Consider the following 16,874-nt stretch of genomic DNA (forward strand, 5'->3'; position numbering starts at 1 on the left):
ACGGACCCACAGAGTTATAGCCTCGAGTGGCTAATATGTGTTATATGTGGTATTTTGGGGAACTCACTAAGCTTTGTGCTTACAATGTTTGGTGTTATTTGTTTCAGGTACTAGTGACGACCGTGGGAAGGCGCCGACTTGATCAGTACACACGCTTGGGATTTTATGATTTTGAGATCTTGGGATTTTTGTATTACTTGGATTGAATTTCAAACATGGTTGTTTTATGAATATTAAGTGAATTATGTTTTTATAAAAATTGAAAATTTTGTTTTGAAATTTACGGTGTTACACTTTTCATACATCGGGTTTGATTCGGTTGCCAAGACAACATAAGAGGTACACGATTATCTTTTTACTCCTTCCATCTACCCTAAAAATTTCTACATGTATGACTATTTGTCAAACGTATAAACTAATCTTATGGAGGAATTGTACATATGAAGAAACCTGAAAGGAATCTGCCTTTGAGAATTAGGGTTGTACTATCTACATGTTGCATGTTATATATGTTGGAGAACGAAAGGTAAGGTAAACATGTGTTTCACTATTTCACTCCATACGTTTGCAGTAAATTTGTAATGATAATATGTATATTTTCAGGATATGGAGGTGCATTACTTTCAAACTTTAAGTGAAATAGATGTATATATTTCAATTTGTAATTTGTTAATGGTTTAAATGTAATCAACCCTGATTGAAATGGAAAATAGTTTTGTTTGGATACTATTCTACTCTCAATAGTAGTTTGGAATGGATGCAACTGCACCAAACAAAAAAACTTTTCTTTGAATTATCTACACCATATGCAATTCGAAAAAATTAAAAAAATTAAAAAAAAAACCCGGGGCGAAGCCAAACTTTTTTTTACTAGTTTCTAACATATACCAAATTAGTCCTGGATTGTATATATGTTGAATCCTTGACTATGTAATTTTTCTCGGACTTTTGACAAGTATTACGATTAATATTTAGTTTCATTTTTTTGCCAAAAAATGGTAAAGAATACCCGAAGACATAAGCAATTTTCACATTTGGTTGTGCTCGACACAGAGTGTTTAGCTACGTTTGAGAGCTTATAGTTTCTAGCGTTTGACAAAACGCTCCGTTTTGAACAGAAAAGCTACAAATCCAAATGCTACTTCACGTAGCGTTTAACAAAACGCTACCGGTTAGAAGCTACCCGCAACAAGCTACCTGTTACTAACTATTTTTGCCGAACACACCCTTTATCTAAATTGGTTTATAGAAACAAACATGCACGTTCTAATACACACACACACACACATATATATATATATATATATATATATATATATATATATATATATATATATATATATAATTATGTGTAGATATATTTAATTCATGTTGTATACATGTTAAATTTTACATATTATAATCAACCAATCAATTATGTTCCAATTATATCTTTCAGGCAACGGAAATTGCCCAAACATTGACCCTACAAGCTTAGTTTTCACAAGGTTAATAGGCATAACCCCTTTATATCAATTTCATTAAATTTTAATCCCTATAATCCCTCAGATTGACTCGATTTTACCATTTTCAGGAGAAACTAACTCAGTGAGTCGTAGAAGAAGCAAATCAAATTCATCTTGACTCTTAATAAGACTTAATCTGACATAACGATCTTTGGCGTTGTAAGTACTTCCACCATGGCTTGTAATTTTTCCAGCTTCTAATACCACACCACAATCGTCCTCTTCCTTTCGCTCACATTTTACCCATGCGTAAGCTACAATGATTATCAAGTAATGTATTCTTCTAATTTATAAAGTTAAAATTACACAAAAAAATGTAATATTACCAGGAGATGGTAGCCTAGTTTTGTTAAAGAAATTGCAATGGAGAGGGTGTTTCTTGGATTGAAAATCTTGTTGACTTTGAGAAGACGGAAGTGAACCTATCCCAACGTTCTCTCATTTTAGCATAAGCAAATTTGAAAAGTTTTGTACCATCATTGTAACATCCACAAATTTGACGCCAAATTTAAACTTTTTCAATCATAAATAAAATCAAACAGCGTTGTTTACAAAAATGTTTTAAAATCAATATCCATCAGAGTGTCCCAAAATCTTAACATAAGGATGAGGAGTGGTAGGGTCATGCCTTCACCTTTCCATGATCTCCTGAAGTACCTGAAACAATAAACTGAAAACTATAAGCCCGAGGGCTTAGTGAGCTACCCCCAAAATACCAATACCACATCAACAATATCATATGAGTAATAATTAATCCATCAACATGCATACTGGGCCATCGGCCTGATTGGACCGCCCTACAGGGCCTATAGTCTATCTGGATCTATCCTGAGCCTTCAGCATGACTGGTCCGCCACGTGAGCCTACAGTCTCCCCGGACCGCTCACAGGGTATGTTGGCCTTCAGCACAAAGCAGGACCGCCTCAACCCTACCCACAAGCAAATACCCATGTGCACATAACTATCACATGCTGCCATATACAAACATTAAACATATCTATCTCACTGATCATAAATCATAGAATTCTCTTGTCACTAGAGGACCAACCTAGCAGGTCACTAACATACCAATCCCTACGGATCATAAGAGCATAACATACTATCTACCCTAATTCTGATCTAACGGATCGTAACCACATATAGCATACCATAACAATAACAACTAAAAGGGGCGGCCTTGGTGTCGTAGACCCTATCGATATAGTGAGGATAACTCACCTCGCAGATGTCGACTCAAAAGGTAAACTCCAACTCACGGATCACTTGACACCGACTCCACCACCTATTATCATAGTACAACATACTCGTAAGTCCTTAACCTTATAAGGTACTCCATAACCCACTAGTCAACCCCTGATCAAAATCAAAGCCCTAAGTCAAGGTCAACAGTCCATGTTGACCCCAACTCGCCGAGTACCCTCGGCTACTCTTCGAGTTCCATGAAGTACATTCCAACTCGCCGAGTCATCAAAGTGACTCGTCGAGTTCCTTTGATTCTCGATCAAACTTTAAAGCCACCCGTTGAGTTTCCTCCTTGCAACTCGACGGATACACACTCATACATATCCAATAGAAAACTCATCCGACTCGCCGAGTTGTTCTTCAACTCGTCGAGTCTATGGCAATCATCACCGGACTCGCCGAGTTGTTCATCCAACTCGTCGAGTTCACGGCCATCTTCATGTGACTCGCCGAGTCAACCTTGCGACTCGCCAAGTCCATTCAGTCCTTTTTCCATACAGACTTGTTTTGAGCCATGCAACGGCTCTAACTCATAGATCCAAGCTTCTAGGGCGTGCTTATCACGTAAAGTTGCAAACATTACGTGCATGCATGGCTATAAAGGCTCTAAATGCCTATTTGAAGTTCTTAATGGAACTTCATGCTCAAGAGGGACCTTAATCATGACCAAAACTGAAACTTTATGCTTCTAGAATCCAAGGAGGGTCCAGATCTGAAGTTACAACCTCATATCTAGCCCATAGCTCATCTTTCCAACTTATTATCTCACCAAAAACCCTAAAACTCAGCCAACAGAAGAGATTCACAAGGAAAAGGCGATGTGGTTATGTAACACCGTTAAATTTCAAACAATTTTTTTATTTAATTTTAATAAAACATTTCATTTCTAAATCATCCCAAAATCATATATCCAAATTTTCACCAAAAACACAATACAAAATCCATATCCCAAGATCTCAAGAAAAAAAACATGTCATCTGCAAGTGTGTACTGATCATGTCGACGCCTACCCACGATCATAATTGGTACCTGAAACACACAACATACAAACGGTAAACATAAATGCTTAGTGAGTTCCCAAAAATACCACATACAACACATACGCTTTTCCACGCCATAACTCTATAAGATCTTCCAATCCAAGTGTCTCAGGGGATTTCCATCCCATAACTCTGTTGACCTTCCGGCCCATACTCTGTTGACCTTCCGGTCCATATCATCATACTTATATCATAACATATCACATATATAACATGCATCACATAAACATCATACACATAAGACCTTCCGGTCACACCTAGTTACCCCATCGAGTATGGCATAGTGAGAAGACTCACCTCGCTGATGTCGGATAATTACTCGAGCTCGATTCCCCGATGTATCATCCTCCTATATCATAAGTACATCTCTAATTAATACCTTCCTGACTTAGTTTGATTAACACTATTAAGTCAACACTAGTCAAACCTGGTCAACGTTGGTCAACGGTCAACCATTGACCCGACTCGTCGAGTCTTGCATGGACTCGTCGAGTCCATACGTGAACTTGAGTCCTTTGAATCCTTTCTGACTCACCGAGTCACATACCCAAATCGGCGAGTCATCCACTGATATGGGTCACGGGACAACCCGCTCCGACTCGTCGAGTCTGCTCATGGACTCGGCGAGTTCGTTTCATGCACAACCTCAAACAACCTTCTGAGGTCAGATTTACTCCTCTAATCCTTATATCTAACCTTTCCAAGCTTAATAATCATGTAAAGTCACTATCTTAATGTACATGCAACATCTATATGACCATATATGATGATTTAGCCCCAAATACCACAACCCAAGGTCATAACCTCCATTGCTCTCCATAAAGCTTGATGAATGAGGCTCTTTGGACCTCTATGGATCCAGATCCAAAGCCTCATCAGCAGAAAGGGACTATTTGGACATCAAATCAACCTAACAAAGGCCACAAGAAACCCTAAATCCAAATATACTTCATAAAATAGAAGATGAGCCGAATTAATACCTCAAATGCGATGATCTTAGCTTCAAATCCACAGAATAGCAACCTCTTTTGCTTCCTCTTGGTCGGGACCTCCTTCTTCTTGCTAAACAACACCACAAAGTTCAAGAATGGCATCCTTTCTCTCTCAAAACGCTCAAGCACTCTAGGGTTTCTCTCTATGGACTGGTAGCCGCAAATGAAGGCCATAAGGGCCTTTAAATAGGTCCCAAACCCGAGAAATTAGGGTTTCTTTCGTCAGCTTTGACTCGGCGAGTCACTCCCCTGACTCGTCGAGTCCCCTCATTAACCACATCATCCAGTCGCGACCAAACTCGATAAGTCTGAGCATCAACTCGTCGAGTCACCCTACATAATTAAAGAAATGAAACATAAATCAATATACCTGGGAAACCGGGTGTTACAGGTTACCTCCAAAAGATGATAACTGAGATAAGAGTTGATTCCCACACTCTTCTTGCTCCAATCTCCTTCTCCTCCAAGCCTTCTCCCTCCAGAGATCCTCTTTTCAAGCTTCAAACACACAATGGGCACACACACACACGTATTAGGGTTTTACGGGGCTCTCAAGGACTGCAAAGAGGACAAACGAGGCTAAGGCTCCTTTAAATAGATGTGCAAACCCCGAAATTTAGGTTTCATCTGCCAGCTCCTACTCGCCGAGTCCCAATATGGACTCGTCGAGTAGGTCACTTAACACGCGATCTCATCCAGCTGCTACTCAACGAGTAGGACAACCAACTCGTCGAGTAGAGATTAACCCGGTAAATCTTATTTAAGCAATACCTGAGAATCAGGGCGTTACAATCGTCTTCAACGACTACTTTTAGAAGCTTCAAAACTCTTAATTGGGTGTCTTTTGAAATCCCTAAATCAGCAACTTCGATATATTTTGAAACTTTCTCATATACATCCATATATTTTATCACCACCCATCTATGTGTAATGAAGTATTGACAAAATGTCATTATATAAAATCCATAAGACAAGCAAGAAGTAAAATCATATGTAAAATATATAAAATGTAGGATATATGTGAATCCTTGTGTATTATCTGTAAGGTATATGTGGAGTCAAAGATTATCTCTTCAAAAGAATCCTTATATATAAAGAGAGAAGGAGACTCCAATACTTATTGGACCATATCGCACTGATATGTGATACAATAATACTTCCCCCTTAGATTCGGAGGCTCGATGATGATACATAGGGATGTGTTAAAACAAGGGGGCGCGGGATGCCGACTTCGATACTATTGTGTTAGTGTATCCCATATTGGTGCAACACGGTCCCATACGTGTCTATATATGTTGTGGTATCCTTTCTCTTCATAAGGGTTTTTTTTAAAGAGGGGAGCCTAAAACATATATAAACACATATTGGACCATGTTACACCGATGTGGAATACAATAACACTCTCCAAATAGTTTTTATGGAGAAAGAGGAGACTACAACATATATAAAGACATAACAGTAACACTCTAACTTGTAAAGGGAAGCTCAATGATGTCAGACAATGATGTATTATTTAAGTTTCATGGGTGCAAAAATGACTCTGATACCATGTAAGATATGCGTATAGTCCTTAGTTTACTCTCCAAAAGAACCCTTATCGAGAAATGGAGACTCCAATGCATAGAGGTTAGATAATGATGTGTTAAGTCCATCTCATAGACGTAAAACCTACCCAAAACACTAACACTCCTCCTCATATGGAAGCATAATGATGTTAGACAATGATGTGTTACGTCCCGTAGGTATAGTCTGTGATATCATGTAAGATAGATGTTGAGTCCTTAGACCTTAGTTTACTCTTTAAAATAGCCTTTACGGAGAGATGAGAGACACCAATATATATATATATATATATATATATATATATATATATATATATATATATATATATATATATAAGGACATAAAGCACCATGTCACATCAATATGAGATACATTAGTATAAAACTTACCCAAAACGCACACCAGCATGGCCTGTGAGCTTTGAAAGAGTAAAGATCATGAGATCATGATCAGAAGGGCCTGGAATGGGTGTAAAATGTGGCCAAAATATGCATGATCGTATATTGTCTTCCTTCCAAGAACCGATGTCTTTAACTCCCCATCTAGATTGTTTGGTGAGGTTACAAATTCAATCACATCCATGTTGTTTTTTGTTGCATTATTTAATTTCCATGAGTTTGTATCTCCTTCAAATTGAAAATCCTCTGAATTAAAAAAAGATTTTTGAGTCTCATACATCTATAGATCATCAAACAATGAATCCAATCAATAAATCATATAAAGATACATCTCGAATATGATTTTTATAGTGATTAAATTTGTTTACCGGATAGTATGGGATTGTAGCCACAACATTGGAAGGTGAAGACGAGTTTTCAGAAGAAAGAGCATAAACAGTAGCACTAAGGAGTTGAGATGATCCGATACCAAAAGCCAAGTATCGATCTTCAGTGATTGCATTCCCCACAATGGAATGTAATTTGCGGATGTATTTTTCCACCTCCGATGACATCATAGTGTAGTCAGCGTATGTAACTTATTCGATGCCATCCTGATACAACAATCGCACTCTTCTCTGCATTTTGCATCCAAAATGGCTCCAAAAATATTGGATCCCCACTGCACAAAAATGATAGTAATTTTTGTTTGTTCATCTTTCTGATAAGCCCGATGCGCAAATCCAATTGATCATGAAATCTATGCAGTTTGTAGAATAACCATATACAATTAAACGGATAGAACATTGAACTTTAGAACAAGTATTTCATGAATCGTCACCTTTAAATAATTCACCACTAGATTTATTATAATCCTTTCTGGTTTAACTTACAGTTTGAATCACAAATTCATGTTAAAGTCAACGAAAATAGAATATGAAGGAATCACGCACCCATCAGCATCGGCAGAACAACCAGGGGAAAATTCAGAACAATCAATACCACCATAACAATCGTAGCACTCACAAACAGTTTGACCATAAGAAATCAAACTATCAAGGTAACACTACAACATTAAAACCCTATGGTGACGACAAATTCGGACCCTATACCGACGACTTGTTTTCAGTATACCCTATACCGACGACTTGTCGTCGGCATAGGTCAATAGTGTCGTCGGTATAGATGTCGTCGCGATAGCTTCACCTATTCCGACGACAAGTCGTCAGGATAGATTTTTGTCAATCATATTTTCGGGGTAAAAAAATAAAGTTTTATTAATTACCTATAGCGACGACTTGTTGTCGGCAAACCTATATCGACGACTTGTCGTCGCCACATGTTTGATCTATTACGATTACTTGTTGTCGCGATAGGTTTTTAACAGGATCCAATGCCATACCTATAGCGACGACTTGTCGTCGGGATAGGCATTGTTTTTTCCCCATTTTATAGATTTAGTACATTACCATTCCTGCATTTTTAACAAAACCAAAACACATTCCAACATATATCAATTGAAATACATTAACTAAGTACCATTGTTCAAATTCAAAACATCAAATTCAAGTTCAAATTGAAGTCTAGTAGTTAACTAACATTGTTCAAAACACAAAAAAAAACATCAAACATCATTATCATAAGCATATCATTCTTCTTCTTCTCCTTCTTCTTCTCCTTCTCCTTATCCTTCTTCTTCCATCCTTTCGACAACTTGTTGAGAGGTACTTCCTTGTGTGTTAGAGTTGAATAGAAAGTTAGGAAATGGAGGGGGTTGGAAGCCCGGAATACATGTCGCCAATGATGCATTGTATTGTTGCAAATATTCTTGCATTTGTTGTGCATCAAATTGGCCAGCGAAGGACTTGATTGAGAAGTGGCCAATGACAGGGGAACTAGGGAAGACTAGTTGCTAAAGGTATGGACATACTAGTATTTGCTATGTGCTTATGTTACATGTTATGTGATTGTGATAGCTTGGGTTCTTTGTATTTTAAGTTGAATAGCCTGGTAACTCTTGGTCTAATACCTAATTGTGATGTTCTTGTCTGATTGTTCGCTCTCAGGTGGGTCATCTGTTCGACTGTATATATGATCCTTGACTACATATGACTTTATGAATTGATAGGAAAGACTATGGTTGGATCACAACACTGATAGAAAAAAGTGTGGTTGGATCACAACACTGATAGGAAAAAGTGTGGTTGGATCACAACATTGATTGGAAAGGTTGTGGTTGGATCACAACACTGATAGAAAAGACTATGGCTGGATCATAGCAATTGTATGTAAGACCAATGGAGTCAGGACTTGGCCCATACACTCCCTAGGGTTGGGCCTATTACACATGATATATGTATGTGGAAATGAGATTTGATTGTTCGGCGCTAGAGCCAAGATCTTGTGTGGATGCATTGTATGTATGATGGAACATGTGGTATATTGGGGAACTGTCTACGCTTTATACTTACATTGTGGATTAAATTTGCAGGTCGTTTGCAAGAACTCGATGGGAATATACACACGCATCGAAGATTTTCATTTCCATAATTTTATAAACTTAACTATGATATTGTATGATTTTAATCAAATGGATGTTACCTGATGGTTTTTGAAACAAAGGTTTTAATTGGTTATTAAAATTTTAAATTAAAAAACATCTTTGTAATTTTTGGAACATTACATTATAGGATATTTTAGAAAGACAGATGATAAATTATTTAAATTCATATAAAAAATATATTAGAATATGTTAATAATGGGAGAAGTTATTTATTATATGATTAATCTTAATATAACAATAGTTTCAAGTTGGAACACATATTAACTATAGTTGATTTTGAGCATAACAATAGCAAAACTTATTGGCTTACTTTTTTGATGCCACCTCGTCAAAATAAAAAAACTCAAAACAATTTCACAATAGAAAAACGTTTTTGCTCAAGTTTTTTCATGGATTGAAAATAATAAAATATAGATATGATCCTCACAGAATGATTGAAAAAACTATCAGTTGTTTTTTTGTTTTTTTTTTTTTAATTTTTTTTTTATGAAAAAGCTCTTTTTAAAAAACTTGTAAATTAGCCATTCATTATGAAAAAACTCTTGTAGTGATAAGTTTTTCATTTTAAAAAATCTTTGTATTGTCGTCCTTTTCCATCCCCCATTTCTCACATATAACAAATTTAATAATTTTTGTTAATTTGGTTTATATGCTCAGTGACATTTGTCTTAGATTGTATATAAGTAGAATCCTTGACTATGTGATTTTTTAGGACTTTTGGTAAAGTATTACAATTAAGATTTAATTTAATTTATTTATTTATTTATTTATTTTTTTGTCAAAAAATGGTTAATGACATCCGACTGACATAAGTAATTTTCTCGTGTATCTAAACTGGTTTATAGATCCAAGCGTGCACATTCTAATACACATGTATATAATTATGTGTACATATATACTTTTCATGTTATATATGTTTACTTTTACATATTATAATCAACCAATCAATTCTTTTCCAGATTATATCTTATAGCAATGACCCTATAATTATGTATACATATGCACAATTCATGCTTCTTCAAATTATAATTTCTTTAAACCTTCAAATTGACTCGATGTTACCGTTTTCAAGAGACACTAACTCAGTGAGTCGAAGCATAAGCAAATCAAAATCATCTTGGCTCTTGATAAGACTTAGTCTGACATAACGATCTTTGGCCTTATACGTACTTCCAGTGCGACCTATAATTTTTCCTGCTTCTAATACCGCATGACAATTGTCCTCTTCTTCTCGCTCACATTTTACCCATGCGTAAGCTACAATGATTATCATAAGTCATATATTCTTCTAACTGTTTGACCATAAAAGTCAAAATTACACAAATAAAAGGTAATATTACCTGGAGATGGTAGTCTGGTTTCGTTAAAGAAATTGCAATGCAAAGGATCTCTCTTTTGGATTGAAAATCTGGTTGACTTGGAGAAGACAGAAGTCAACCTATCCCAACGTTGTCTCATTTTATCATAAGCAAATTTGAAAAGCTGTTTACCATCGTCTTCAACGGCTACCTTTAGAAGCTTCAAAACTCTTAATTGGGTGTCCTTTGAAATCCCCAAATCAGCCACTTGGATATATGTCGAAACTTTCTCATATACATCCTTATCTTTTATCACCGCCCATCTACAATAATGGCGTATATACAAACTCTCATTATATAAAATCCGTATGACAAACAACAAGTAAAAATCTTATATAAAATATAAAATATGTGATTTCCTTAATTGGAGAGATGAGAGATTCAAAATTGATACACTAAAATAAAACCTACCCAAAACGTGCACCAGCATGACCTGTGAGTTTTGAAAGTGTAAAGATCATGAAATCGTGATCTGAAGGAGCTGGAATCGGTGTAAAATGTGGCCAAAAATAAGCATGATCGTATATAGTCTTCCCTCCAATAACCGATGTCTTTAACTCCCCATCTGGATTGTTTGGAGAGGTTACAAATTCAATCACATCCATGTTGTTTGTCGCATTATTCAATTTCCATGACTTCGTATCTCCTTTAAATTCAAAATCTTCCGAATTAAAGAACAATGTTTGAGCCTCATACATCTATAAATCATCAAACAACGAATCCAATCCATATATAAGAAGGAAAAAAAAAACATTGCGAATGGAGTTTTTAGAGTGATTAAACTGGTTGTTTACCGGATAATATGGAATTGTAGCCACGACATTTGAAGGAGAAGAAGAGTTTTGGGAGGAAAGAGCATAAACAGCTGCACTAAGGAGTTGAGATGATCCGATACCAAATACCAAATATCTTCCTTCTGTAATTGCATTCCCCACAATGGAATGTATTTTATGGATGTATTTCTCCACCTCCAATGACATCGTGGACATGGAAGTGTAGCCAGCATAACTGTAACTCATTCGATGCCATCCTGATACAACAATCGCACTGTCCTCTGCCTTTTGCATCCAAAATGGCTCCAAAAATATAGGATCACCACTGCAGAAAAACGATCGTAAGCATGATACTCAAATCCAATTCATCGTCAAATCTATTCAGTTTGTAGAATTTTATCTTTCAAGAGCCGTATACAATTAAACAGATCGAACCTTGAACTTTAGAGCAAGTATTAGCAGTTTGAATCACAAATTCATGTAAAAGTCAACGAAAATAGAATACGAAGGAATCACGCACCCATCAGCATCTGCAGAACAACCGGGAGAGAATTCAGAGCAATCAATACCGCTATAGCAAGTATAGCACTCACAAACAGTTTGACCATAAGAAATCAAACTATCAAGGTAAGCTCTGCCATGGCCGGAGCATGAGACTGCTGCAACCGCTTCCGCCTCCGCAGCTGCTTTTTCAGTCCAAGTCAACGAAGGACGATAAACAATCTCATGCTTCTTCTCTCCCCGCTGTAGAGCTCCTCCACCTCCACCTATGTACAGATTTATGCTGAATAAGATATTAATCACTATCGAACTCAGTAAACAAATTCCATAACAATAGTTCTTCGTTTTCCCCATTCTAGTTTTGCTGATTCATGGAGGTTTGTTGATATTTTTGTAGATGCTAAAATCAAAAAAGTAAACGCTTTAGACGTTGATATTAATGGGCATGTGTGTCCAAAGAATATACCATTGGCCTACTGAAATTAAAATGAACTGGCTGGCTTTCTAGAGAAGAGAATTCTAAAAAATAAAAAAATTAAATAAATAAACAAAAAATAAAAAATTTATTATGTATTACTGTATATGATAAACCAACAGTTGATTCTTTTGGTTATATATAAAATATTAATGCAATACCAGATGCAATTGTACTTGTCTATATCAACTATCAAGTAAAAGGCGTAAGAGAAAAAGACAAGTAAACATTTGAATAATGAAAGATATAAGGCTGTGAATATTCAATCGTTATTTAAAAAGTGAGTGACTCATTTGAATATGAATATTAGGAAGCAATTATAAAACGAGAAAAAAAAAAAAAACCTCATTTTTAAACCTTTTTCCCAATAAATCTTGCAAATAATACGCATTTTCCATCTACAACTACAATTTTATGGGGTAATTATAAAACAAGAAAAATAAAACTAAATTTTAAACCTTTTTCCCCATAAATCATGCAAATAATAAACATTTCCCATCTACAACCACAATTGTATAGGCAGGGCCGACTATTTACTGTTTAGACAAGAAAAAAAAAATGATATGGATCAATGATGGAGTCATGCTTAGTAGAGGATGAAATATGTATTGTTGTATTAAAAGCTTTTCTTATTTTTTAACCAAACATGTCACATAATTCTAATTTTCTTAAACTCCAAATAGATTGAAATCCAATCTTTTTGATGAATTTCATTTCCTTTCAAAACACTGCATGAACCAAATGCCCCCTCAGACTTCTGTTAAAGAACCTATAATCATACAAATTCACTAGATTTGGTTTAGATCGGATATTTGACTGATTCTTTACGTTTTTGACTAAAATAGCTATTAAAACTTCTGTAAGGATTAAACAAAGCTTGACCATAGAAGAAAAAACCCTGAAAGAAGTTCCCATTTCCTTCTCGTTTGCTGATCAGAACTATTTAACAACCAATCTTCAATAAGTTATCGGTTCCCTCTTGGTTGCTCATCGAAACCGCTGACTCAACAATGAACTCATGTCAATTACCTTTCTGAGTTCAAACCTATCATAAAGTGAGAAATATCAGTATAACAACAACACTTTATAAGGAACTCTGATCATATGCAACAAACAGAAACTCTAGTTAAAAACCAACATTCTACAAATAAATACCAAGAGAGAACCCTAACTGTTTATGATGTTCATATACAACAAAGCAACATTTTTTTTGTAACTACATGAAAATTAAGGAAAAACTTAAATGCATATACCATTAACAAATATGCAACAACATTTCAACGCCATCAACACATAAAGAATATAAAAAAAATCAATACTTTTGTCAATTACACAATAAATTTTATACATTGCTGCCTACTAACGGAAAATGTTTACTGAAAAGTCCAAATATCAAAGGTCTAGTGTTAGTATAATGAACTTCTGAGATTAAGAAGTGCATTGATCAAACTAACAAAATACTAATATAGGGTCTCACTAAACTAACAGTTCTAAAATCAAGTTGATAGCAATTAAAGTATAAGATTGAGAGAAAAAATAGTACAGGGGTGGTGAATGAGGTATCTGGTGATTGAAAGAGAGTGGCAAAGCTTCCCCTTTTCAGAGAATATTGTTCCTTTTTATACCTATTTTAATCGACAGCCATTCGGGTTGCCTAAGTGACATCGTTATCCTTCGTCTTCAACTCATTGGTAATAAGAAAACTAGGGAAAATTCGAGAAAAATGATGCCCCCTATAACCAGAAATACTCAAATACCTCATTCTCTCAGCCTCCTCGTAGTTCTCAGTCTCTTCGTCTTCTTCATAAGGCATGTGTTTTTTTAGTAGATCGAAAATTCCCGCCTATTTGAGATATACCTACCAGAGTTAAACGTAATCTGATGCCCTATGTTGTATTGCTGCCCTAGGTACCAGCCCAGCTCGCCCTACCCTTGGGTCGGCCCTGTGTATAGGTCTCTAAAACAAGCTAACCCACTATGAAATGCTCTAATGTTCCTTTTTTTTTTAGCATTTCGTGGTGGGGGATCCTTATTTGGTAGTACCCCGATGAAATTCACACATTCCTTGTAAAATCCTCATATTCCTTGCAAAATCCCTCGATCTCTACGAAATCTGGCATATGTATTGTAAAATATGGCATACAAATTGTAAAATTCAATCTTCACACTATGAAAAATCTGGCATATGTATTGTAAAATCAAATCTTCACACTATGAAATCTAGTTTCTGTAAGAATATTAGCGAAACTTTTATTATAAATTCTTTTAAATGTTCTTAATATATGCTAATTTTCAGTAGTTGTAACAAAAAAAAAGTTCTTAGAGAAATAAGTTTTTAGAACAAATTTTTTTATGTTTGCAACTGGATGCTCGTGGGAGACATATAATGGCAAAACTCAATATATCAAATAAAATGTTAATAATGATGATGTATATTTTATCATAAATGTAAACTCAGTTGTATTGTTATATGTGGTGTCAATGAAGATATGTTTGCAAGATAGTTCTAATATCATATTGTCTTTCTAATATCCTCATTTACACTATGTTATAGAGATAGTTGACAATGGCGACGTCAAACATCATATGCATGTTGTTTGCAGAACCAAAAATATTATAAATATTTATTTGGTTGAAGATTTGGGTTCCTATGTTCATAAATCTACTCGAAGGTGGAAACCCGTCTAGTGGAGGAGGGTGTGTTGGAAACGGATCCCGTGGAAGAGGGTCAGGTGGAAATCTATTACTTAAGGGGAGCAACATAAAGCAAATACCTTTATCTCTCATATGCTTCAAAATTTTATTGTATATGTAATACCAGTGGAACCACTTTAATAATTTTTCCAAGAAGATTATAAGTGTGTAAGTGATGGATATTGCTTCATGTGAGTACTTCTCTTGTTAATGATATCAATACATCTCCTAATTGGGAACTAGTAAAATATTGTATTGGTTATCTTAGTTTGAAAAAAGTAATTTCAAGGATGGTTGGTCGAGGATGATACCTGACCATCGAACAAAAACACCTTTATAGGAAATGCCTCCTCCAGTTCTAATTTAAGACCTTGTTCATGATCAATATCAGTCACATAGCTAAAACCCAACGAAAAAATCATTTATCTGCAAATGCTCAAAAGAAAAGAAGATCCTTAACTAGCTCTAGGATTGAACGCATGCAAGATGGTTTTTAGTACACAAAAGGGATATACAAACAAAAGATTGGTGTGAGGCTGAATATACAAATGAAAACTATAAATTATGTATTGGACTAGCATAGTTAAGTCTAGTGTCCTTTTCCATGTATCAAAGTTTGTTGACAAATAAACTTTCTCAAGAACGTAGTTTCACCCAAATCATCATCAAGCCAACAAAACGGTTTTAGGTTATTTACTTAAAGAAGTTTTATCTTAACATAGTTTGTCTAGAAAAGGAAATCATGTAGGATTTCAATTCAAACTACAAAATTGATATTTCCTACAAACAATCTTCGTATATAAAATGTTATGCTCTCTAACATTTGAGGGGTCCAAAGAAGACTCATGTGTCTATCTTTTGACATAATGTTACAATTTTATAAAATGTGAATCTCGAAAACACAACATACATTTAGATTTGTTGCAAGGTAAGCTTCATTTACAATTCCATATTATATATATATATATATATATATATATATATATATATATATATATATATATGTGTGTGTGTGTGTGTGTGTGTGTCTTTGTACATTTTCATTATAGTACTTGTTAATCTCGCACCATTTTTTTGTGATTGGTGTAAGTGAACAATCATAATAGAAGGTGCCCACCTTATACATGAGTTCAAGGGTACCATGTTCTAGACCGACCCAGGCGTAGGGCGATCACTCGGAACATTAGGAAACCAAAGGGCATCAATTTAATCTCATTTTTCGTATACCTTATGGTTTTCAATCAATAATCAAATATTAGTTAAGGTATAAACCAATTAGGAATTAGGACATGAATCAAAGTGTAACATCTTAAAATTTAAGACTTGGTTCTTAAATTAATAAAGTAAATTTCTGAAAGATAAGTTATATAATTAAATCATTATGGGTTAATCATATCATTAATTGATATGATTTTTAGAAAGTTACAGGTGGAAAATAATAAAATTTTGTAAGTTAAAGAGGCAAAAGTGTCAAGTTGGAATGTTGAGTTGACCAAAGGGTTGAATAAATTAATAGGATGGATTACAAACGTTATATAATGGGTGGGGGATGACTTATAATGTAATTCCCCCGGAGGTTCAGGTAGTTCTTAATTCATATCTATAATTTTATTATATGACATTTTGGTCCTTAAGTCCAAGAGAAGGTGTCTTGAAGCTGTAACATTCGTAAAATTCTCAAAAATCTTAAACTTTTAAATATACCCAGACACCATCATTTCTTACAAATTGTGTTCAAAATAAGTTCAACATCAAAGAAATCCCAAAATCGTGAAGCAAAACATGAGGAGG

At 35.1% G+C, this 16,874-nt stretch overlaps 1 protein-coding gene and 1 pseudogene across 1 annotated transcript; both read right to left on the minus strand.

Annotated features, from left to right (window-relative positions):
• Positions 1-1,544: 1,544 nt before the first annotated feature.
• LOC145016198 (tryptophan aminotransferase-related protein 3-like) lies at positions 1,545-8,167 on the minus strand (annotated as a pseudogene).
• A 1,953-nt stretch (positions 8,168-10,120) lies between these two features.
• Positions 10,121-12,393, minus strand: LOC145017991 (tryptophan aminotransferase-related protein 3-like). Its single transcript, XM_078975933.1, has 5 exons — positions 11,934-12,393; positions 11,435-11,738; positions 11,052-11,338; positions 10,623-10,903; positions 10,121-10,539 (listed from the first exon to the last, which is right to left on the minus strand). Exons 1-5 carry the CDS (start codon positions 12,266-12,268, stop codon positions 10,325-10,327), a joined length of 1,422 nt encoding a protein of 473 aa, XP_078832059.1. The 5' UTR covers positions 12,269-12,393; the 3' UTR covers positions 10,121-10,324.
• Between the last annotated feature and the right edge of the window lie 4,481 nt (positions 12,394-16,874).

Source organism: Lactuca saligna, chromosome 9 (genome assembly GCF_052625555.1).
Source record: "Lactuca saligna cultivar CGN05327 chromosome 9, ASM5262555v1, whole genome shotgun sequence".
Lineage (NCBI taxonomy): Eukaryota > Viridiplantae > Streptophyta > Magnoliopsida > Asterales > Asteraceae > Lactuca > Lactuca saligna.

Excerpts from the sequence above, each read along its gene's own strand:
- LOC145017991 (XM_078975933.1), bottom strand. The coding sequence starts at position 12,268 with ATGGGGAAAACGAAGAACTATTGTTATGGAATTTGTTTACTGAGTTCG. Across the intron at positions 11,339-11,434 it reads CTACAATTCCATATTATCCG|ATGTATGAGGCTCAAACATT; the intron begins GTAAACAACCAG and ends GATGATTTATAG. Across the intron at positions 10,540-10,622 it reads AACCAGACTACCATCTCCAG|CTTACGCATGGGTAAAATGT; the intron begins GTAATATTACCT and ends TAATCATTGTAG.